Consider the following 25670-nt stretch of genomic DNA (forward strand, 5'->3'; position numbering starts at 1 on the left):
GCATTCCGGTACACTTTTTGCCATTACAAATTCCAATGAGATATATTTTATAAGCGAAATTGAAAATTAAAATTGCCGCCACTGCCGAGTCCAAGAGTCTACATTTTCTCATTATTATCGTTGGTGCAAAAGTAACTCATGCAATCTAATGCTGCCATCTTCCATTATTGATCCTGAAACTATAGCTCGAAATCGCAAAATTTCCGTTATGCTTAAAATCATTTGGAACTTATTGTAATATAAGGTATGTAGGCCTAATATTTTTAAACCTACTTTTTTGTTGTATGATGTGATCGAATGATAGAGTTCCGGTAAAATTTTTTCCAGAAAAAAAGCACTGGTTATATCATTATTTTGGTCAAATATGTTTTAATGCTAACATATACGGTAAAATATGCATTTATATTACCAATAAAAACCGTGTCATCAGGTTCAGAAAAGCTAAAAATGTGTTCAATTTAATTTAAGTTTGTAAAAAGAGACCAGGATAATAATAATAATAATAATAATAATAATAATAATAATAATAATAATAATAATAATATTTATTTATTCTGGCGAAGTTAAGGTCATCAGGCCTTCTCTTCCACTTAGCCAGAAACAAAAGACGTTCAAGAAAATATGATGTCATGGAAATTCGAGCTCTACTTACAACACTTTAAAGTTTGAAGTGAGTTTAGAATGCCCACATGTAACGATAAATTTAGTCCACGTTAACTAATTATTTCTAAATTGAATAATTTCGAGGGAAATATTGTTCCGGGGCCGGGCATCGAACCCAGGACCTTTGGTTAAACATACTAACGCTCTCCCAACTGAGCTACCCAGGAACTCCACCAGACACCGATCTAATTTTTCCCTCTATATCCACAGACCTCAAAGTGGGCTGACAACCGTCAAGCAACCAACATTGAGTGCACACTAACTCTGTGTGACTTAAATTGTGGTTTTTCTGTTAACGAACAGTGACGTGTATTATGCAAATCAAGATTTCAGGTATAACTCCCTTTAAAGTTGATTTGAATAATTTCGAGGGAAAAATTGTTCTGGGGCTGGGTATCGAACCCGGGACCTTCGGTTAAACGTACTAACGCTCTTCCGGGTAGCTCAGTTGGGAGAGCATTAGTACGTTTAACCAAAGGTCCCGGATTCGATGCCCGGCCACAGAACAATTTTTCCCTCGAAATTATTCAAATCAACTTTACAGGGAGTTACATATACCTGAAAGCTTGATTTGTATTTCTAAATTACTGTAAAATTTTGGTATGAGTTTCGTTATATGTTGTTTCGTGTCAGTGACATTAAAAGTCTTATTTTTTCAATAGGTATAATGTTTCAGCCAGAAGAACTACAGTCAATGCTCCAACAACTCTGTACACAAAGCAAAACCGCAGGTCTATCAATGAACATGACAAAAACACAGCTGATGACAAACAGACAAGAAATCCCCATCTCAATTGACGGAACAACGCTACCATATGCAACGGAATACACATACCTAGGCCAACTAATTTCCTTTAAAGACAAGACTGGAAAAGAAATAAGAAGAAGAATATCCTTAGCTTGGAAATCCTTCTGGTCCCTCCAGTTCATACTTCTGAATAAGACAATCAGCAGAAGACTCAAATTCGAAGTACTACAAACCTGCGTCTACCCAACACTACTTTATGGATGCCAAACATGGTCGACAACAAACAGACAGATGAATGCGCTAGAAATATGCCAAAGGAAAATGGAACGAAAGATATTGGGAATAACTATGAGAGACAGAATTTCCAACGATTCGCTGTCCCAAATGGCATCAACAACAAACGTCACACAAAGAGCAAACAAATTGAAGTGGAAGTGGGGAGGCCACATCGCGCGGATGAAAGACGAAAGATGGACATACAGAGCCACCATGTGGGACCCGCGCACAGGAGACCGGCACAGAGGCAGACCAAGGAAGAGGTGGGCAGACTTCTACACAACACAAGCAGGCCAGCAATGGTCCAGAATATCAAGAAGCAGGGGAACATGGAGAACAATTGGAAGTCGACTACAAACGAAGACAGTGCCAGCCACAAACAACATCCCAAGTTGACTCGGTGAAAGTGCATTCAATATAATAAAAGTGTTAGTGAAATCAAATTAATCAAAGTGACAGCGAAATCAACTCCAACCAGACAAAGAAACACTAGACACAACCTCGCCGCGTTAGTGAAACAGAGCTACCCTCTAGCAGGAAGCCTTTGCCCTTCAAGGGACACATTAGGCTATTATTATTATTATTATTATTATTATTATTATTATAATGTTTCAGATGTGGCTTCTACAATGTTCCTGTATCAAACACCAATTCGTAAGAACTTTCTGCCCTGATCCTCAACTCACCTAATTCGTTCCCTCTTCTCCTGCTCCTCCTTTTCTTTCCTCTCCCGCTCCTCTTGCTCTTTCCTCTGTATTTCCAGCAGTGCCTTACGCCTCCTTTCCAGTTCAGCCTGCCCCTTTTCAAAGTTTTCTTTGCGTTTGTCTTCAAATGTAACTGTAATCACAAAAATACTCCAACTCAATGCTGCTTCCAGATCTCTTTTGGAAAGAAAATTGTGTAAGTAAGTTTGAATGCTTCGAATGAAGAGTAATAATGTTGCCAACAACATTTTTTCTGAAGTAAGTAACTCATTTGTATAATACAATACTACAAATGTCTCATGTTTTCAATTATTTTAATAATAAGATTACTTTTGAATAATTTAAATAATTTCGAGGGAAAAATTGTTCCGGAGCCGGGTATCGAACCCGGGACCTTTGGTTTAACGTACCAACGCTCTACCACTGAGCTACTCGGGAACTCTAACCGACACCGATCCAATTTTTCCCTCTATATCCACAGACCTCAAAGTGGGCTGACAACCGTCAAGCAACCAACTTTGAGTGCACACTAACTCCGTGTGACTTAAATTGTGGTTTTCTGTTAACGAACAGTGACGTGTATTATGCAAATCAAGATTTTCAGGTATAACTCCCTGTAAAGTTGATTTGAATAATTTCGAGGGAAAAATTGTTCCGGAGCCGAGTATCGAACCCGGGACCTTTGGTTTAACGTACCAACGCTCTACCACTGAGCTACTCGGGAACTCTAACCGACACCGATCCAATTTTTCCCTCTATATCCTCAGACCTCAAAGTGGGCTGACAACCGTCAAGCAACCAACTTCGAGTGCACACTAACTCCGTGTGACTTAAATTGTGGTTTTCTGTTAACGAACAGTGACGTGTATTATGCAAATCAAGATTTCAGGTATAACTCCCTGTAAAGTTGATTTGAATAATTTCGTGGGAAAAATTGTTCCGGAGCCGGGTATCGAACCCGGGACCTTTGGTTTAACGTACCAACGCTCTACCACTGAGCTACTCGGGAACTCTAACCGACACCGATCCAATTTTTCCCTCTATATCCACAGACCTCAAAGTGGGCTGACAACCGTCAAGCAACCAACTTCGAGTGCACACCTGAAAATCTTGATTTGCAAGATTACTTTTCTCATCCAGTTTTTAAACCATCTCAAGTGTAGAAGCTTCCAGATCAATGTGACAAGGTATCCATCAAACACCAGAGTTCTTGTTGTTGTTTTCTAATGTCAGGCGTTTGACAAAGTCATTTCACCTCTCACACTCCAATATTTAAAAAATGGCAAGTTGTAGCCGATTTAAATGAACACAATATTTTAATGTTTTGGTGGCTACTTCATTCACACACAACCCCCAGAATGTCTGGAGGACCACACCTGCTGTCGGTCGACGGGTCCATTGGACCTAGTTGGGAGATCTTGTTGATCACCAGCTTTCCCTCCTTAAGCCACTGGAGGACGATTTTAGTGCCATAGCAGGTCAGCACTAGGAACAGAAAAGTAGAAAGAGGAGGAAGGAAAGTGAAATGAACCCCTAGGCCTCGAAGAAAGTAAGAGTTCAGTCAGAGGACTGGATAGGAAAGGGTAAAGAGGGAATTAGATATGGAATAGAGGAAAATTATACCAAATTCAGTCATTAACTCATCAAGATGACCAGTGCTAATGGATGAGCAGCCCCTCCCTTTAGTTCAGCTCGTAAAATTATGCTTACTAACAGCTGCACCACGGGAAGGTAGGGATGGGACATTGGCTATTTGTCCAGGTTGGTTCCTTAAAACCTTCAATGGGAAGGATTAATGGTTCTCCCCCCTGTATCCGACAGATACCCTTTTGCAGCCCCACCAAACACCAGAGTAACAATTTAGGTGCACTGAAGAAATTTTTTGCCACACTGACAAAGCTGAGAAATATCTTCTTCAACCAATTTCCTTCTCTATGATAGTGTGATAGTGTCTTTATGAAGAAACTGCCGATAAAACTGTAGTGTCCAGTAAGTCAGTTAATAAATAAATGCCATAAACAAAATTGTGGATCAACTTACATATTCCTGAGAACCACAAGGATCACTTTAACACATGTAGAAAAAGGAGAATCCAATCTGTAAATGTATACAGTATTGCAGCTGATGTTCCATGGGCAGAAACTGAACGAGAAACATCATGAACATGCAGAAAAGTTCATTTTAGAGAACTTCGAATCGTCAGAAATAAACTGTTATTAACAGTAATGAAAAAACTCTGGAAAGCTTGGAGGGGATGATAGTAGGAGGATGAAGAATAAAGTGCATAAGATTTGCTAATAATATGACATTGTAAGCAGAAAAGGAGATGATACTAAGGGTATGCTACGAGAGATAAATGACAGATGTGAGCAGTATGGGATAAAGATAAATGCCAACAAGACGAATAAAAACAAAGAAAATAAATGAGCGAATTCTAAATGAGGCAGTTGAACAAATTGACAGCTTCAACTACTTGGGATGTACTATAAGCAGTAACATGAGCTGCTGCCAGGAAGTCAAAAGAAGGATAGCAATGGCAAAGGGAGCATTTAATAGGAAAAGGAGCATCTTTTATAGACCTATGGAAAAAAAAAAACTAAGAAAGAGACTAGTGGAGTGCTAGTGTGGCACTGCATGGGGCAGAAACATGGACATTACGATGAAGTGAAGAGTAATGACTAGCAGCATTTGAAATGTGGATATAGAGATTGGAGCATGTGAAATGGAAAGACAGAATAAGAAATGAAGTTGTGTTAGAAAAAGTGGAAGAGAAAAAGGAATTTGCTGGTTCACTGGCTAAGGAGGAACTGCCTACTGAAGGAATGGCTAACGGATGAAAAGTTCGGGGCAGAAGAAGATATAAAATGACAGAGGACATTAAGATATATGGATTGTATGCGGAGATTAAGAGGAAGGCGGAAAATTGGAAAGATTGGAGAATGCTGGATTTGCAGTGAATGACCTGTCCTTGAGCAGAAAACTATGAATGAATTAATGAATGAATACCATTACATTTTTCCTAATAACACATAGCTAACAACAGCCACACAGGATGCAAATGCACTTCACGTTACTAACCTGTAGGCAGGCTTGCAGCTGCGTCTTTCCCGTCCGCTTGTTCAGCAGGCACGCCAGAAACACTACCAGTCAGACTACCCTGTCGTTGGCGGCGGAATGTTGGTGGTATGAGATCAGCGGGCAGTGCCGGTGGAATCTTCTCTCCAGCTTTTGCCATATCACACAAATGTAATGCTAATACAAATTCTTCACACGATAGTCTGCCATCTGAATCCATGTCGGAAAGAGCCCTGCAGCATTATAAAATCATATTATTCCTCATTTCCTCCTACAACACAAGATTTATACACGTCTTAGGCGAATTTTGCACTTGCAGTTTTCTAAAGAGAGCTGTAGACTTGTGTAACAATTCAATGCTAAAATGAGTGACACAAATAGTCTCATAAGTAACAGATCACTCGAAAACTTCACCAACAGGAAATATTCTCGGACATGTTATATATTCTTGCCAATAAAAACACTTCATGGTGCCGTACAGCTAATCTAGTCACAAATGCCAGCTAGAAAGCACCACTTTTTCATACGTAGTGTGCATTTGCTTGGAGTTGGCATCCTGTGCATCGACACATTGTTGGTGTAGAATAGACGGAAAAAATACCGCGCAGGTGTTTAACTCTGCTACAAGGAAGAAAAATCCGTTGGCCTTCACGATCTCCAGACCTAACTCCCTTGAACTCTTTTTTATGGGAATTTGTTAAGCATCGTGTGTATGCAACTAAACCACAAACTATCTCTGAACTGATAAAGTAGATCGTACACACAATACAAATGTCACTCCTGACATGCTTTCGAGTGTGCATGAGATATGTCATTTGCATTTGTGCATCCTTCAGGGCAGCAGACATATTGAAAACTGTGGACCATAATTTGTATACATTTACTGTAATTTGTACATAATCCTTTCATGTTTCTGTTTATGTTTTTCATGACAATTACTCTAAATTTTGAATTCATTAACGATTGTTTCATTCATCACTACATCGAAAAGTGGCACACTCGTAACCGAACCACCAGAAAAGGTTCCTGCTAGCATAGCTGTGTAACACATCCAAAATTTGTCAATTTTCCGACTGGCCAGTTACGAAAGATTCTGTACATAGGCCTAAATAGCATAATAATATTCTCAATTAAGTTGACAATGTTTGAGTGAACAATATGTATATGACGCTATATTTTCTCATACATATTTATCTCTGAATAGGCAGAGATGCTAATTTATCACACATATCGTAATAAGATTACAAGCTCTTATTGTGAAAATCATAAAAGAAAAATATCTGAAAGAGGTTTTCATTGGACTAGTTCTAGTACTGCAATAAGTTTACTAAATACACAATGTTTGAAAGTTTGATCTACCTTGAATTTTAATTAAAAAGAGGAACTTACTCATTGAGACCATCATCACTAATCAGATCGAATAATGGGCGTGGCTCACACAAAAATTACATGCTTTCTTTCTGTTTAGAATGTATTTATTTAAATACATATTCAGTATGAAAAAGAGAATATTACATGGATTGACATATTAAATTTAAATTACGGATTATTTAACGATGCTTGCAACTGCCGAGGTTATATCAGCATCACTGGTGCACCGGAATTTTGTCCTGCAGGAGTTCTTTTACATGTCAGTAAATCTACTGACATGAGCCTCATCGACTTGGACTGGGATCGAACCCGCAACCTCGGGTAGAGAAGGCCAGCACTCTACCAACTACACCACCCAGGCCGACGGATTGATATATTATTTAAATGTATTTAATTATATTCTCACCATATTTGTGCTAAAATTTGTTGTGGAAGCTGTGTTTGGACCATAATATTACGAGCTTGTGGGCCAGAAAGGAAGCCAGATCGGGCTCTATCTGTTGTGTTGAAGAGCTGAGTATATTTCAACTTGGACTGATGTGGAACAGCCCACTCCTGCAATGGAGATCCTACAGACAACCTGAAATGATAATTTGTTTCATTTTAGTATAATATTGTCCCTTGAATTTCTGAAGGGGCGAGGGGGGAGACTATACCTAAGATAAACTAGCATGAGAATATATGTTTCGGTAACAGTCTACTGTAATATGGATTTAGAAAAAAACAATACAGTAGAACCCCTATTATCCGTGGTAATGAAGGGGGTTGACTGAACGGTTAATCGAAAAAATAGGATAATCCATATCATAAAATATTTTCTTAAATTATGTCAGTTATGTGAACTTTCGTAATTTTCTCCGTGGTCTTGTGTTTAATACGTTTGGTAGTGAATCAGAAGTTCATCAATTTAAGTTCGGTTGTTAACGACGTGTTTTTAAGGAGTAAGAAAATTCCTTTTAATGGCTGTCATCGGAAAGATAGGAATAGTAGAGGTCTCATGCTGTAGATTTCCATTCTGTATACACTTTATCTCTTTGATTTTTATTAAATCAATCTCGTATTGTGATGTGAGATGAACCACAGTTTCTCTTTCTCCAAACCACTTAATTATATGCATTTTGTTAGATATTTAGCTCAACACGTTTTCTTTTGACACTCATGAAATACATTTTATCTTGAAGTTGTACAGTACAGCAATTCGAACAGCAGAACTGTATAAGTGTAAATGCTTGTAATAACACTCTCAAGAAAAAATGCGTATATTAATATAACGTAGAATAGTATCTACTTCATATGTTTCTGTAGCAAAAAAACAAAATAAATAAATAAAATATAAAAGAAGAGAAAAGCAGTCTGATAATCCGCCAATCGGTTAATAGGATGACGGATAATCGGGGTTTTACTGTACTTTGAATTACACCAAAAATAACGATGCCACATGTTTGATTTTGATGTTTGTATTACTTACTTACTTACTGGCTTTTAAAGAACCCGGAGGTTCAGTGCCACCCTCATATAAGCCCGCCATTGGCCCCTATCCTGAGCAAGATTAATCCATTCTCTATCATCATATTCCACCTCCCTCAAATCCATTTTAATATTATCTTCCCACCTACGTCTCGGCCTCCCTAAAGGTCTTTTTCCCTCCGGTCTCCCAACTAACACTCTATATGCATTTCTGGATTCGCCCATACGTGCTACATGCCCTGCCCATCTCAAACGTCTGGATTTAATGTTCCTAATTATGTCAGGTGAAGAATACAATGCGTGCAGTTCTGTGTTGTGTAACTTTCTCCATTCTCCTGTAACTTCATCCCTCTTAGCCCCAAATATTTTCCTAAGCACCTTATTCTCAAACACCCTTAATCTCTGTTCCTCTCTCAAAGTGAGAGTCCAAGTTTCACAACCATACAGAACAACCGTTTGTATTACTAGTAACTTCAATTTTGAAAACTTGCAAGAATCATTGTAGTCAGAAGTCAAATATCAACAGTTGCGAATTTTTCATCTGGCTACGTAAAAATTTTCTAAACAAAACAATATCTTCATTAATTCAATTCAATTAATTTATTGTAGTCCATAGGCCTTACACCAGCACTGAAGCTTTAATATGTAGAACATGTCAAGGGTGATATATATATTTTTTATTGTTTATTGGTAAAATGAGATCTTTTCTATATTACATAATGATGATGATAGTGGTTATTATTACCATTACCATTATTATTATTATTTCAGTTAGGCGTCTCCACTTTTCAGCAGTTGCCCTTCATCCCCTCCCTCTCAATACAGGACAGTACGAAAAAACCAAAGACAGGATAGCTGTCTCCTGAGACTGAACCTTAGATCTCCTAGATACAAGACAGACATGTTAACCACCGTGCTTGGTTAATAATAATAATAATAATAATAATAATAATAATAATAGAAATGCATATAGAGTGTTAGTTCGGAGGTCGGAGAGGAGAAGACCTTTCGGTAGGCCGAGATGTAGCTGGAAGGATAATATTAAAATGGATTTGAGGGAGGTGGGGTACAATGGTAGGAACTGGATAATCTTGCTGAGGATGGCAAGCTTATGTGAGGAAGGCAATGAACCTCCAGGTTCTCTAAAAGCTATAAGTAATAACAGTAAAAAAAAAAGGTAAAGGTATCCCCGTAACATGCCATGAAGACACTTGGGGGGCATAAAGGTAGAGCCTCATACTTTCCATGACCTTGGCACTAGAATGAGGTGGTGTGGTCGACACCATGCTCTGATCGCCTTTTAACCCCAGGAAAGACCCGGTACTCAATTTTATAGGAGGCTGAGTGAACCTCGGGGCCATTCTGAAAGTTTGGCAACGAGAAAAAATCCTGTCACCACCTATAAGTAATAATAATAATAATAATAATAATAATAATAATAATAATGTTATACATGTAAGTAAACAATGAAAAACAGTGTTAGTTCTTTCAATTTTCAAAATTTCAGGTTCATGTGATGTAATAATAATTGTAAAATTTACACATAGATGTCACTATAGAACATGGCAAGATGGTCTCTTATGGGCTGATCTAATAGAAGAGTAACGTAACTTTAATTAAAATAATATTTCTTTATACATCCAACAACTTTTGATTACTAATTGAAGTAGATGTCTCTATAATTACATAAACAGTTGCTTATGGGTTGGAACAGGGGGCACAGAGGAAGTGCATACAAGTACAACTGTAAGAGACATGCATCTGCCAGTAATCAAAACTTGGTTGATCTATATGAACCTCATTGGTATCATACTTACGGAGAATCAAGTGATGCAACTCTCTCTACAGCTGGAACAGGTGCTGCCACAGTAGAAACTGTGCACAAGAAAAATTGTTTTAAAGAAAGTTAAAAAAATCATAACATTAAATTTGTATTTTATGGTAGCATAAAATGAGAGCAATTACTTCATACAAGACAAAAGATAGGAGTGATGACGGATAGGAATAAGTACAGAATAAATAATCAACACTCTCCTAGGTATCTATGCTCAATTGTTCGTCTCTTTAGCTTGTATCAAAGGTGTAACTTACAATGTAGAGGCAGTCTTGCTTATGTAGAAAGAAAAGGATGTTGGTGGTTTATGCACATGCAAACACGTAACTACTAAACTCTTTTGCTTACATTCATACTCAAGTTCACTCTATAATCATTTCATTTTCCATTTCTAATACGTGAGAGTCTGACATGGTATAAATTATTCACAATGTTCTCGAAATTACCACAACCAGATGCAGCATTGTTGATTATAGCCGGTTTAGACGGTAATGAAATTGTGATCATGAATAAAAATGTCTGTAATTCCATGGATACTTAATTCTTAATGGTTCTAAGTTCACATGGCCATGAAATAGTGATCTTATAATCTCTCCAATTTGAAATACAGTGAAACCTCAGTAAGACACTCTTCAAGGGACTGCATAAAAATAGAGTATTAAACGGGATCATGTATTAGCGACAGTGGGTCATTTTTGGATTTTTTAAATTTTAAAACAAAGGCATGAATCAGCATCAACATTTGTTGAAGAAATTTAAGGATTAAATAATGTAATTATGCAGGATAAAAGGTTATTTTATTTTCTTTCCTTTCAGAAAATGTCAGAACGAATACACTGTTTTATCAATTAAAGTGCCCCATTATTAAAAAAGTCAAAAATTGTTTTCTTTCACTTGATCCAGTACTATGAATAAATTGCATTTTCGACACGATTTAAAAATCGGAAGTAATTTGACTACAGACACCGGGACAGAGTAACAAATAGGCGTGTTTTATCAGGGTTTCACTGTATTTATTTAATGTAAATTTGTGCTATCATAGAAAAAGAAATTGTATGATACACATTCGTAAAGTTATCCTTTTGGCCCTCGTGAAACAAGGCTTCACCTTGTTTCACAAACTTTATACTTGTGCCAAAAGGAGAACTTTTACGAACTTGTATTATACATAACTATTTTTTTATTATATACAACGAAATTAATTACATGGCTGTAAATAAACAAGACTCCCTGAATAATTTCGAGGGAAAAATTGTTCCGGGGCCGGGTATCGAACTCGGGACCTTTGGTTTAACGTACCAACACTCTACCAACTAAGCTATCAGGGAACTCTATCAGACACCGATCCAATTTTTCCCTCTATATCTACAGACCTCAAAGTGGGCTGATAACCGTCAAGCAACCAACATTGAGTGCACACTAACTCTGTGTGACTTAAATTGTGGTTTTCTGTTAACGAACAGTGACGTGTATTATACAAATCAAGCTTTCAAGTATAACTCCCTGTAAAGTTGATTTGAATAATTTCGAGGAAAAAATTGTTCTGGGGCCGGGTATCAAACCCAGGACCTTTGGTTTAACATACCAATGCTCTACCAACTGAGCTACCAGACACCAATCCAATTTTTCCCTCTATATCCACAGACCTCAAAGTGGGCTGACAGCCATCAGGTAACCAACAATGAGTGCACACTAACTCTCTGTGAATTAAATTGTGGTTTTCTGTTAACGAACAGTGGCGTATATTATACAAATCAAGCTTTCAAGTATAACTCCCTGTAAAGTTGATTCGAATAATTTCGAGGGAAAAATTCTTCCGGGGCCGGGTATCGAACAAGGGACCTTTGGTTTAACATACCAATGCTCTACCAACTGAGCTACCAGACACCAATCCAATTTTTCCCTCTATATCCACAGACCTCAAAGTGGGCTGACAACCGTCAAGCAACCAACAATGAGTGCACACTAACTCTGTGTGACTTAAATTGTGGTTTTCTGTTAACCAGTGGCGGCTTCTCAAGGGGGTTGCAGGTTTGTACACCCCCCAGTAATGTTCCTAATCTCCCGGCTTTGTTACTATTAAAAATATAATTTCATTTTACAATTTTCTTTCATGACTATCTGCAGCTGGCGTCTTGTTTTGTACGTCTATAGGAGCCTCCAAGCCTTTTGGTTTCCAAAGATGTTGAAAACCTAGGGAAAGCAGTTTATAGAGATGTTCGGCTAGTGTGGGGACAGGGGGATTAGGCGTGGTCTACTGCTTTCTTCAATGAGAACGGTTTGTCGCACTCCCTGACATGGACACCAACGTCAGTGCAGAAGAAACTAAATTCACTGCGAAAGTATCTGTCTCAACTAGACATTTGTCCGAAGTAATAAGCATGAAAAATGTATTCATTCGGCTTGTTCAACGAACAGTCGCATATTTCGCACATTACTTTCTCAATCTACATGCACACAAACGACACAATACATAAAGGAGCTTGTATTTTGCTTTAAAGTTGTAAGAGTTGTCGTTCTGACAATAAGTGCTGCTATCTCCTGACAGCCTACGAAAGCTGCATTTGAATTTTATGAACGAAAACGTTGCACTTGGTACTTGGTAGCATTCTGATGACGATTCTGTGCTCAAATGTTTTTCACGAGGGTAAATCGCAATATAGAGAGCTCCGCCCACGACCCCTTCCATTTTTGGACACTCTGTATAAATAGGTATGCTTTATTTGATCATTTTACTTATTAATTGCATATAAATTAGCTTTATATGTATACACCCTCAGGTATACACGGTTTTAAACTTTAAAGTAAAGTATGTTTAACTCCTCTTCGATATCCATTGTGCACCACCATATTTTCAAACCTCCATCCGCCACTGCTGTTAACGAACAGTGGCGTATATTATACAAATCAAATACCCCTGTCACAGAGCAGCTATCCTCTCTCCAAAACAAAGTTGAACAAACTGCTTGAAATATGTTTACCTGGTGGGGGTCTGGGAGGCGGCACGCCTTGCCCCACAACCACTGAACCATTACTCAGCGACTGAGCTACTAGTGGTGCAGTGACTGTCGGTGCGATGCCCATTGGTGCAGAGGGTATGATGCCTAGTGGAGCTGCAGTTGAAGTAGGTACCATTCCTACACTGAGAGGAACGGGCATCGGTGGAACAACCGGGCGTGGTGTTGTACTCATGGGAATGATTGGAGGAGCGGCTCCTGCCACGAGAGGAGGAGGACGTGTCATGGGTGGAACAGCAGGAGGCGTGTTCTGAAGCATGGTGTTGGTAACCATGCCACCTGTCAACACAACGCAGAATATCAGATACTCATGAAATGGTCACAGTTCTGTATAGACAGACAATCATAAAATCATAAGTCAAAATGTTGTTGTTGTTTTCTAATGCCCGGCATTTGACAATAATTATTGACAATTATTGTCTAATGCCGATTTATCCTTCGAAGGGGTGGAAAAATTCAAATATCTTGGAGCAACAGTAACAAATATAAATGACACTCAGGAGGAAATTAAACGCAGAATAAATATGGGAAATGCGTGTTATTATTCGGTTGAGAAGCTCTTATCATCCAGTCTGCTGTCAAAAAAACTGAAAGCTAGAATTTATAAAACAGTTATATTAGCGGTTGTTCTGTATGGTTGTGAAACTTGGACTCTCACTTTGAGAGAGGAACATAGGTTAAGGGTGTTTGAGAATAAGGTGCTTAGGAAAATATTTGGGGCTAAGAGGGATGAAGTTACAGGAGAATGGAGAAAGTTACACAATGCAGAACTGCACGCATTGTATTCTTCACCTGACATAATTAGGAACATTAAATCCAGACGTTTGAGATGGGCAAGGCATGTAGCACGCATGGGCGAATCCAGAAATGCATATAGAGTGTTAGTTGGGAGACCGGAGGGAAAAAGGCCTTTGGGGAGGCCGAGACGTAGATGGGAGGATATTAAAATGGATTTGAGGGAGGTGGGATATGATGATACAGACTGGATTAATCTTGCACAGGATAGGGACCAATGGTGGGCTTATGTGAGGGCGGCAATGAACCTTTGGGTTCCTTAAAAGCCATTTGTAAGTAAGTAAGTAGTGTCAAACGCCTGGCATTATGCCTTAATTTTCTGGGGAAATGGTAGCAAAATTGGGAGTGTCTTGATTTTGCAAAAGAAAGCCATTAGAATTCTATATCAATCAAACTATCTTGAACATTGTCGACCTCTTTTCAAACAATCACAGATATTAACTGTCATAAATTTATATATATATATATATATATATATATATATATACACAACCTAGTCCTTTACACTCGACAAAATATAGACAATTATTCATTAATAGCCAATATACATGATCATGAAATTATAAATAGTGAACAAATTAATATCCCATACTGTAGATTACATAAAACTAGTACAAATTTTTCTGTCATGGGGATGAAATTATATAATAAGCTTCCCAGTCAATATTATAAGTTACCAACCAATAGTTTCAAAGCTAGATTTTACAATTGGCTTTTAATTAATCCTTTCTACTCTGTAGATGAGCTTCTTAACATACTGTAAATTCATACGAAATTGTTTTTTAATAAATAAAGTTATTTACATTAGTTACAATTATTACATAAGAGTGAAGTGTTTTCATTAATTTTAGAGTTTCAAAATGTTTTGTGTTTTCATTCTAATTACTGTTTTCAACTACATGTGTATTTTCAAATGTATGTTTTTTTGTGACGAAGCCTATCACTGTATGTTTAATGGCTTAAAAAATTGAATTGAATTAGAAAACAACAACAAGACGTGCATTCAAGTAGAAGGGGAATACTTTGAAAAAGATCATGGAAACATTGAAGTAGAGTAAGAAATATCTATGAAAAAAAAATCAGTCTCAGACTTTCTTGATTAGCCCTTATAATACAAGAACCCTGAATCACGTACATCTAGTGAGGCATAGCTCTACCAGCATAAACAGCATTCTTTATCAAGGAATAAAAGTCTATAATAAGTTCCGTCGCCATAACTTAAAAATCATTAGCTCTGCAAGTGCATTCAAAATAACCCTTAAAAAAACTGTACTTAGTCATCAGCCGTTTTCATTCTGTGGAAGATTACTTGCTTACGTAAATTTTATATATAATAATAATAATAATAATAATAATAATAATAATAATAATAATAATAATGATTTATTTTAGCTGGCAGAGTTAAGGCCGTAAGGCCTTCTCTTCCACTCAACCAGCAAAAAGTGTATATACATATGCATGAACTTACAAAGAATCGAACAATTTGATTTAGATGAGAGTTACATGTATACAAAAGTTATTTACAAATTAAACAACAAAATACTATGAACTATTAATTAAACACTGAAATAAACTGTGTAGCAGAATTAAACTAAAATACATAGAATGTTAATATATTTCAAATTATATTAGATAATAGAAAGAGATTATTACGAGACAATTAAAATACAGCACAATCAGGATGATGTCTAAAGAAAAAAGTAACAATGTAGTCAGTGATAGTTTAAATCAGTATGATTGGCGTGAAATGCTAATAAGGTTATCTTTTAAGCTGTTCTTAAAGGTGTTTGTTGTCTTGCACCCCTTAATACTTTGTGACAAGGAATTCCATTGACGCGAGGTGGATATTGTAAAAGATGAGGAATAACAAGACGTTCTATGAAGAGGTATATTTAGAGTGCCACAGATAAGTGATCTGGTATTTATGTCGTGGTTAGAGTAGGCCTATGATATATAAAGGAAATGCAGTTGTGTAAATGACATACCATATTATTAATTACCATATGTTCTATATATATATATAGTGTTCATTGTCTATACTGTTAATTCAGTATCCTATTATGTTTAGTGCAAGGATTGTATTGCTTATTTTTACATTCTTTGTACCTATAAAGTTTGATCAGTTCTGTACAGCGTATTGCATTGTCAGGGGGTGAATAAAGAATGAAAGATAAATAATAACATAGAACTACATACATTATTACTATAGTTGTATTGTTATTATTAAAGATGCACAGCTGATTAACGTTAAATAATGACACGATTAGAAGAAAAATGAGATAAAGACATTGTAGGAAGAATTACAATTAGGCCACAACATGCAAATGCAGAATAAAATGGTTAAGTAGTAGAGTTACCATGTTTTTGTCAGAAAAAAACGGAAGACTTGCCATGATATATTTATTTTGTTACACTGTTGTTTGTATAATCTATATTTTATTTACAGCTGCAAAAGGGTATCTGTCGGATACAGGGGGGAGAGCCATTAATCCTTCCCATTGAAGGCTTTAAGGAACCAACCTGGACAAATAGCCAATGTCCCATCCCTACCTTCCCGTGGTGCAGCTGTTAGTAAGCATAATTTTACGAGCTGAACTAAAGGGAGGGGCTACTCATCCATTAGCACTGGTCAGCTTGATGAGTTAATGACTGAATTTGGTATAATTTTCCAATACCTAATTCCCTCTTTACCCTTTCCTATCCAGTCCTCAGACTGAACTCTACTTTCTTCAACCCCAATGGCATTAGAGCATTCGAGGCCTAGGGGTTCATTTCCCTTTCCTTCCTCCTCTTTCTACTTTTCTGTTCCTAGTGCTGACCTGCTATGGCACTAAAATCGTCCTCCAGTGGCTTAAGGAGGGAAAGCTGGTGATCAACAAGATCTCCCAATTAGGTCCAATGGACCCGTCGACCGACAGCAGGTGTGCTCCTCCAGACATTCTGGGGGTTGTGTGTGAATGAAGTAGCCACCAAAACGTTAAAATATGGTGTTCACTTAAATCGGCTACAACTTGCCATTTAACTTCATGATAATATCTTTGAAAAATATTGGAGTGCAAGAGGTCAAATGACTTTATTGTCAAACGCCTGGCATTGGAAAACAACAACAACATATTTTATTTACGCCTTCTGGTATTTCTCTTTTGAGGTTACTGTTCGTAACAATTTTTCATCCTATTTTGCAAATCGGTAATTCTGCTTTGATCAGCTCAGGATGACTCCTGTTCATATCAATTGTCCATTTCTTCTCCATTAGAGAAAAATCCTTTCTATAAAGGCATTAGAAACTGGAACGCTAATATAAATCTTAATTATGCAGTGACACACACACACCTCCTATATCCCCATGTGGACAGCAGGAACAAACAGTCAATCACGTAATATTTGATTGTAGCATAGTGACCAGACAAAGGAACGATATGATAAGAAAAATCCAAGAAGCAGCAGGCAAGTGGCCAACAACGTGCGAAGCACTGGCCTCCAACTACCTCCAAATATTTTCGACCTTCGTCCAAGGTATAGACTTCACAATTCTGTGAAACATCAAACTTAAAGTGACAGTGAAATTGCAAAACTTGTAAATAGGTTAGTGAAAGTGAAAGTGAAATTACAAAACTTGTAAATAGGTTAGTGAAAGTGACAGTGAAATTCCAAAACTTGTAAATAGGTTAAACTTTGACATGCTACAAATTAGATCAAGCTCAATGTGACAGTGAAAGTAGCAAATTGTATATTACAAGCTATAAGAAACAAAAGTGACAGCAAATAAGAGTGATCTAGGGAGGAAAACTTAAAACAATTTGTAAATTTGGAATAGGCTTCATGCATGTAGTATTACATTCGTAATGGGGCATGCAGTTATACAGCAATTCATGGAGAAAAAAAGCGCGCGCGCGCGCGCACGCACGCACGCACACACACACACACACACACACCATGCGCGTTATGTTCTATTCGCCAAAAACTTGCACTAAATATCTATAAATTCATTGAGATATAGCTGTACTGTGTAATTTTTGGATATACATAAACAGTGTGGTTGAAAGATATCTTTAGCAGAACTGTAGATGTCACATACATTTCAACTAAATTAAAAAGGACAGTTTACCCAGCGAATAGGGATTATAAAGAATGGACACTTCGCGTCGGTACCTTTGATGTAGCCGGACCGATTTCAATGGCCTTCAAGCCAGCTAGAGCGTCAGATTCTGCTTTCTCCCTAGAGTTGGCGCTGACATCACACCAGCTAGCAGTCGACACAGCGGAAATATAACACATATAATTAATACATCTAGGTACATTATGTACTCAAATAAAATAAATTGGATCCATAAAATAATAAATCCTTCATTAACTGTAATGTCTAGACTCTAGAGTTCCTTTATAATGAGAGTTGAGACGTTGACCCCAACAACAATTAAAATATGTAATGATTTGATAGCGCTGAAAATGGAAAAACAAAACTCTTACGAGAAGTAAAACCATATACCTATATTATATTATATTATAAAAATATTAAACGAATTTGATGCTTAATTTTATAATGTATTATATTATTTTATAATATAATTTATGATATCTGAAATATAAAATATTATTATTACAACTAGTTTGTCACTGAGAAATAAGGAAAAGCTGTTAACTTGAATTTATTTGAAGCAAAGCGTTACTGGATTATGCAATGAGGTAGGCGATGTTTGGATCCTGTGTCTCAACTCTATTCTCAATTATTATGTTAGCGTATGCTCGATTACACTACCTCTAGCGCTTGAAAGTAGAACTATCCGCTGGCGCACAGAAAAACAAAACACAGGAAAATTCGCTCAGTGTCCATTCTTTATAATCCCTATTCGCTGGTTTACCCATCTGGGTCCATCATGCTAAAGATATCTCTCACGTATTTCAATTACCCACAAACTTGAAGATGAATTCAGTGAGAGGTTCTTTCCATCACACATTTCATTAACAAACAACTTCACAAAAAAAAATATATATATATATATATATATATATATATATATATATATATAAATAATGCGATTAACACATGTTTTAGTTACAATGTCTAGGGTGTTACGTACCAAGTGGTTTTGCTTGCTGCAAGAGACTAGGAGGTAGCACCTTGGGTAACTCAAAGTTCCGAAGTTTCAGGTTGATTAACTTGCAGGCAATGCTGAATTCATCGATATTCATTTTGCCGTCTGCGTCTGTATCAGCTAGAGACCTGCAGGTCAGAAATCCTGATGTCATATATGACTGCACACATCATCAATTAAAAATCATTTACGAACTTACAACTAGTAAAGAGAGACTGTCAGCTACTTCAAATTCCAACATGATTATGAAAGTTTAATAAAATATCTGAAATCCTGGTACACAGAATTTGTTGAAAATACATTATTTGTTCTCTATATAATTCAGAAATGATTGGTTGCAAAAATTTCCGGATTTGTCCATTGTGTTCAACATGGTACGGTATTTTTTTTTTAGGGATGGAGGGGGTTATCCTGTATATAGATGTAGGAACACTTGTAGTTTTAGACTTGTGTACTGACTCTATCACGAGAGAAGGCAGGAAAATGGAACCCAATAAATAGGCTCCCATTTCGTTGCACTTTCTTACAATGTTGTGTTGACTTAATTATCAAGAAGGGTGGGAAAATGTTAACCCAAAATATAGGTTTTCATTACTTTCAGTTTTCGGCTCCATCATAAAACAAGGGAGGAAAGTTGAACCCAACAGATATATTTCCATTTTTTTGCACTGTCAATAATAAAGTATCAGCTCCATCATGAGAGAAAGCAGGGAAACGTAATCCAACATATAGGTTCCCATTTTCTCTAGTAATTCACAATATATCAGCTTCATCATAAGGAAAGGCAAATAAATGGAACCCAGCAGGTTCCTATTTTCTTGTGTCTTTTTATAAAATAGTAGTGGTTTTTCAATCCTTTGAATGTCACGGATCCTTTAAAGACCATACTTCATTTTGCCGGACCCTCTAAAATATTGTGTATAATTTAAGCCCATAACATTTTCTATTCATTCAATATTTCCATAATGTAATGAACAGGGAAAGGATTTATATGTAAATACATATTTACTTATAAAGCTAATATAATTTATATTTTGCATTATCTTTATGTTTCACAATGTGTAGGGTTGAAAAATCCTACTTTTATTTTCCATATTTTTCCATATTTTAGAGTTTAGTACATATTTTCGTTAATTTCCATATATTTTCCATATTTCATATAAAACAGTCCATATTATATTAGGTTTAACAATAAAACAAAACAAAATTCCATTAACTTTTAAAAATACATTTCAACAATAGAGATTTAAACACATGTTCAGTAATCCCTTTAACATCAGAGTTATTTGAAAATTAGCAGTCCTATCAACAATGGGAAAGTAAGTTACAAAACTGTATTAATTTAATTTAAAATTTTTAACAGACTTCAGTTGTGCAGCTCAACAGTTAAATGCCAGTCAGAGTACACATAGGTTCAGTTTTGTAAATCATACTATAAAGACGGTAAATATGCCAAAAGTACGTCATTCAGTCAATTTAAAATCAAAACTAACAAGTTACATTTCAGAATTTAAAGAAGATGGTTTATCAACTGACAATAAAATATTATTTTGTAATTTGTGTCAGTGTGCAGTATCATCTACACAAAAGTTCCTGGTGCAACAACACATTACAACTAGTAAACATCAGGCCAACAAACAACTAAATTCCAAGCAGAGACAATTGTTTTTAACACAACCAACAACATCGAATGTAAGATCTGAGTTTAACATCGACCTGTGCCGTTCTCTCATCTCTGCTGATATTCCTCTCTACAAACTAAAGAATAAGGTCTTCAGGGAATTCCTTGAAAAATATACTCAACATACAATCCCGGATGAGTCAACACTTAGGAAGACGTATGCTCCATCCATCTACGATGAGACAATACAGAAGATAAGAGATGAAATTAAAGATAGTTCAATTTGGGTTTCCATTGATGAGACTCCCGACAAAGAAGGTAGACTTGTTGGTAATGTAGTTATCGGTTTGTTAAGTGAACAATATTCTGAACGAATTCTTTTACATTGTGATGTTCTAGAAAAGTGCAATAACAAAACTATAGTTAAACTGTTCAACGAAGCTATGGGTATCCTGTGGCCAAAGGGTATTATGTACGATAATGTGTTATTCTTTATTAGCGATGCTGCCCCTTATATGGTCAAAGCTGGACAAGCATTATCTGTTGTATATCCTAAATTGACTCATTTTACTTGTGTGGCGCATGCATTTCATCGTGTGGCAGAAGTGGTCAGAGACAATTTCCCTAAAGTAGATTTGTTGATTTCATCAGTGAAAAAAGTATTTCTCAAAGCTCCCAGTAGAGTTAACGTGTTGAAAGAAATGTACCCTGAAATTCCATTGCCACCAAAGCCAATTTTAACTAGATGGGGTACATGGCTAGAAGCAGTTGAATATTATGCCGAACATATAGACTCTATTAACAATGTTCTCCTTGCATTGGACTCTGAAGATGCAGTCTCAATTGATACTGCGAAAACAGTTACCTGTGACATAAGTGTGAAGAATGACTTAGCTCACATTCAGCATACATTTTCATGCATCATAAAAACGCTCAAAAGTCTCCAAAATAGGCACCTTTCACTATCTGAAAGTTTTGAAATTATAAATAGTACTGTGGAACAACTGAATCGTGGTAGAGGTAAAGTTGCAGATGCAGTAAGAGCTAAGGTGGACACTGTACTTTCAAAAAACCCTGGATATGAAGAACTACAAAAGGTTGTTGCTGTGATGAGTGGTGAATCAACAGTGAAGATTAACTTGGACTTATCCCCAGCAGACATTGTGAAATTGAATTATGTACCAGTTACTTCTTGTGACGTCGAACGCTCTTTTAGTCAGTATAAATCTATCCTCAGAGACAATAGAAGAAGATTCACTTTTCAGCACTTGAAAGAAATGTTTGTAACCTATTGTTATGGTAACAGACAATAAAAATTGTGTTTTGTTGAAACTACATTGGAAGATAAGGTACGTCCATTATATTTTTTGTTTAGTTTGATTAAAATGTACCAATATTTAACGTACATAGTCATTTTTTTATAATTTTAAGTCCATATTTAATTCCATATTTTGGTAAAAATCCATATTTAATTCCATATTTTGGTAAAAATAACTACATATATATTTACATATTTCATATATTTTTAGTCCATATAAATCCGTTCCCTGGTAATGAATTAATTGTCCTTAATATATATTGGTAGCGAAATTAATTTTAGCTTTAACTTTGAATGAAAACACATAAATACAGAGGTATTTTACGTCATACCACATTTTTCTGAAAAAAAAAATTGAAATTAGCTTTTCAGATTTATCATGAGGTTGTTAATGGAATGGTTGACATTACATTGTAGATGTCAATTCTGAGAAATCTGGTTCAATTCTAGGTACTCAAGTCGCAAGTTTAGCTTAACATTAAATTTACTTCTATATTTGTTCTTCAAGAAGACGAAAGCAGAAGCTGTTCTTCGAGCACAGGTATGCTCATTTGCTCATAAAATTAAAAAGACTTTTTCTGAACATACTATTGTACAGTACTGAAGCTATTGTCAAATTAAAGCAAATGTTCATTTGCAAGACACAACACCACATCTAATCAATTTTGGTTCAGAGATGGAACTGTTAAAATATTTATCCACCCTTTGAAACTACCTATTTTCAACACTCACCTTATCAGCTTCGAGAGATGGAAAGCTGAGTCCCAAACAGAACATGAATATCCAACTTACAGGGGTTTTACTGCACTTATACTATGTACTATAGTTACTAACCAGATCTGTCCTAGAATTTGAGGTGGAAGTTGTGACTGGAGCAAGAATCCTTTGGCCTGGTCACCTGTCACAATCCCGTTGACAGGTTGCAGGGCTCTGAATTGCTCCTCATACCGAGCTCTTTCCCGTGGAAGGATGACCCATGGGTCTACAGTTCCACCTATACAGAAATATTATTTTAAAATACAGAAGTTTAAACTATCATAAATACACTACAATGACAGGACTTATCTTAAATAATATTTAATTTGAATGAATAGATTCAAAACAACAATATAAATTGTCAACGAAGTACTTTAAAAATCAAATAAACAAGACCCAACAAATGCTGCAATAAAGAGCGACAGAATATACAGACATCAAAAGACTGGGGAGGAGATTGCGAATTGAAGAGGAATGGCAGGGGTTGAAACCCTCCCCCCTCCTCTTGAACTTAAAAAAATTACATATTTAGATTTGAATATATATTTTTTTTATCCATAATCGTTTTCCCTTCTCTAATTTTTCACTATCAGAGTAACAAAATCTGCATCGACATAAGGCATAGTTTTCCTACCCCTCCCTCAATATAATCCCTGTCCTTGGTGTTGCGGTATGTTCGAATTACAACAATGCTTTCTTTATTATAAAGAGACTAACTGATAAGTTTCGACCTTGTAATAAAATGAAGCCGACACAATACTAAATTTAACTTGTGAAACATATTGAAAAGGTTGATTTGACAGTTCTGCAGTGTAAATGTTAAATATTGTGGATTGTCGATTTTAAACTAATTTTAAGAGTGGTATTCACCAGTTCATTAGTTTGAGTTCTGACTTTATTGTGAAATGTAACATTTTGTGCACTTGACTATTCATATTTTAATAATAATAATAATAATAATAATAATAATAATAATAATAATAATAATAATAATAATAATAATGCAAAAAATTTAAAATTCCGATAAAGAAAATTGTAAACAATTGTCGTGTATTGTCCCTTCCCAGGAAAATGTGATCTCCTCTGCTGGAAAGGTATTAATCTGTCCCTGCCAGGGACAACATTTAGCCCCATCAGTCCTTCAAGTGCATAATTTATAGTTTTCATTATTTTACTATTCTTTAATGTAAATTGAGAGCAACAAGACAGCATTTTTACTGGCAATTAAAATTTTAATGTCCCTTCCCCCATGGAGAAAATATTCAATTTCACATCCTGATTGGGAGAATAATCTGAGGAGGAACAGGCCATTGTTTGCAAATTGTTTCAGCTTCTTTTGTTTCTGGCTAAGTGGAAGAGAAGGCCTCATGGCCGTAACTTCGCCAGAATGTTAATGTTATGTTTTATTTAACGACACTCGCAACTGCAGAGGTCATATCAGCGTCGCCAGATGTGCCGGAATTTTGTCCCGCAGGAGTTCTTTTACATGCCAGTAAATCTACTGACATAAGCCTGTCGCATTTAAGCACACTTAAATGCCATCGACCTGGCCCGGGATCGAACCCGCAACCTTGGGCATAGAAGGCCAGCGCTATACCAACTCGCCAACCAGGTCGACTAACTTCGCCAGAATAAATAATAAATAAATAAATAAATAATAATATTATCATTATTATTATTATTATTATTATTATTATTATTATTATAATTAATATGTTCGCCATGAAGTTAATAATGATGATTTTTTAAACCATGTCTATTTTCATATTTTGGAAGATCAACAGAAAATTAGCATGAATGATTTCAAAAGAAGACGTCTATGCACAATTATCTTCAATAAATGAAAATGAATATTGTAACATCGAGCTAACTAGGAAAGTATTTCAGAGAAAACTGTTCTAAATGAGCGGAATACAAGGTTTCCTGAGGGCTTGTGCACTAAATATTAACTGTTAAAGGACTACATGAGAACCTCATCAACTAGTCTACATGCCTGTGGTAAAACACATGTATGATACCGAAAACGAACAAAGATAACAGTTCAGATGATACACATGGCGTTAACACTAATTGACATACTTTGCATGTTAATGGCATATGAATAGCTTTCCTGATATGGATTTAAAAAAACCGATGTCACGAAAATGACACACTTATGGACTTGCAGCAATTCTCTCTGTTATCATATTAATGATATTCTTGTTATTTTTTCTAAATATCATTCAAAAGACATAAATAGTCCAGTAAACAACAATTATAATGATTTTTTTACAATAGATATAACTATAACTATTGAAAATATGACAAGAAATCTTATCTATCTTATTTAAACACAAAATTACCATTAACCTGCGTTGCATTAGTCGTACAATTCTGAGTAAACTATATTAGCTATGTTATCTATTGTTACAAAATCAAAATGGAACAAACATACATTAGGTTCTGCGTAAAAATTGGTAAAGATGCATTTGAGATGGTGATAGTAATGCAACAAACTCGCAGAAACAAATGTTTTTCTCTTGATTTCCTCGTTTCAAGGACGACCAAGAATAAGGTTTATTTATTCATAGTATTCTGTCCAAGGGCAGGTCTTTCACTGCAAATCCAGCATTCTCCAATTGTTCCTATTTTCCGTCTTCCTCTTAGCCTTCACATTCGAGCCATATATCTGAATGTTGTCTATCATCTAATATCTTCTTCTTCCCCCAATGTTTCTTCTATTCATCATTCTTTACAGTGCATCCTTCAGGAGACGGTTTCTTCTTAGCCAGTAACCCAACTAATTCATTTTTCTCTTCCTGATCAGTTTCAGCATTATTTTTTCTTCACCCACTCTTTTCAACACAGCTTCATTTCTTAATATGTATGTTCATTTCACATGCTCCATTCTTCTCCATATCCACATTTAAATGTTTCTAGTCGTTTCTCT

At 36.1% G+C, this 25670-nt stretch overlaps 1 protein-coding gene across 8 annotated transcripts in view; it reads right to left on the bottom strand.

The window, feature by feature from the left end:
- Dap160 (dynamin associated protein 160) overlaps window positions 1-25670 on the bottom strand; it is a 149795-nt gene that overhangs the window by 109153 nt on the left and 14972 nt on the right. For all 8 annotated transcript variants that reach the window (XM_069815518.1, XM_069815517.1, XM_069815516.1 and 5 more), the window contains exons 3-9: window positions 22820-22979; window positions 19032-19174; window positions 13120-13434; window positions 10122-10179; window positions 7244-7417; window positions 5470-5699; window positions 2374-2524 (exon numbers count right to left, since the gene is read on the bottom strand). In XM_069815518.1, the coding sequence (XP_069671619.1) occupies window positions 2374-2524; window positions 5470-5699; window positions 7244-7417; window positions 10122-10179; window positions 13120-13434; window positions 19032-19174; window positions 22820-22979 (1231 nt within the window). The remainder of the gene's footprint in view (window positions 1-2373; window positions 2525-5469; window positions 5700-7243; window positions 7418-10121; window positions 10180-13119; window positions 13435-19031; window positions 19175-22819; window positions 22980-25670) is intronic.

Source organism: Periplaneta americana, chromosome 17 (genome assembly GCF_040183065.1).
Source record: "Periplaneta americana isolate PAMFEO1 chromosome 17, P.americana_PAMFEO1_priV1, whole genome shotgun sequence".
Taxonomy (NCBI): Eukaryota; Metazoa; Arthropoda; class Insecta; order Blattodea; family Blattidae; genus Periplaneta; species Periplaneta americana.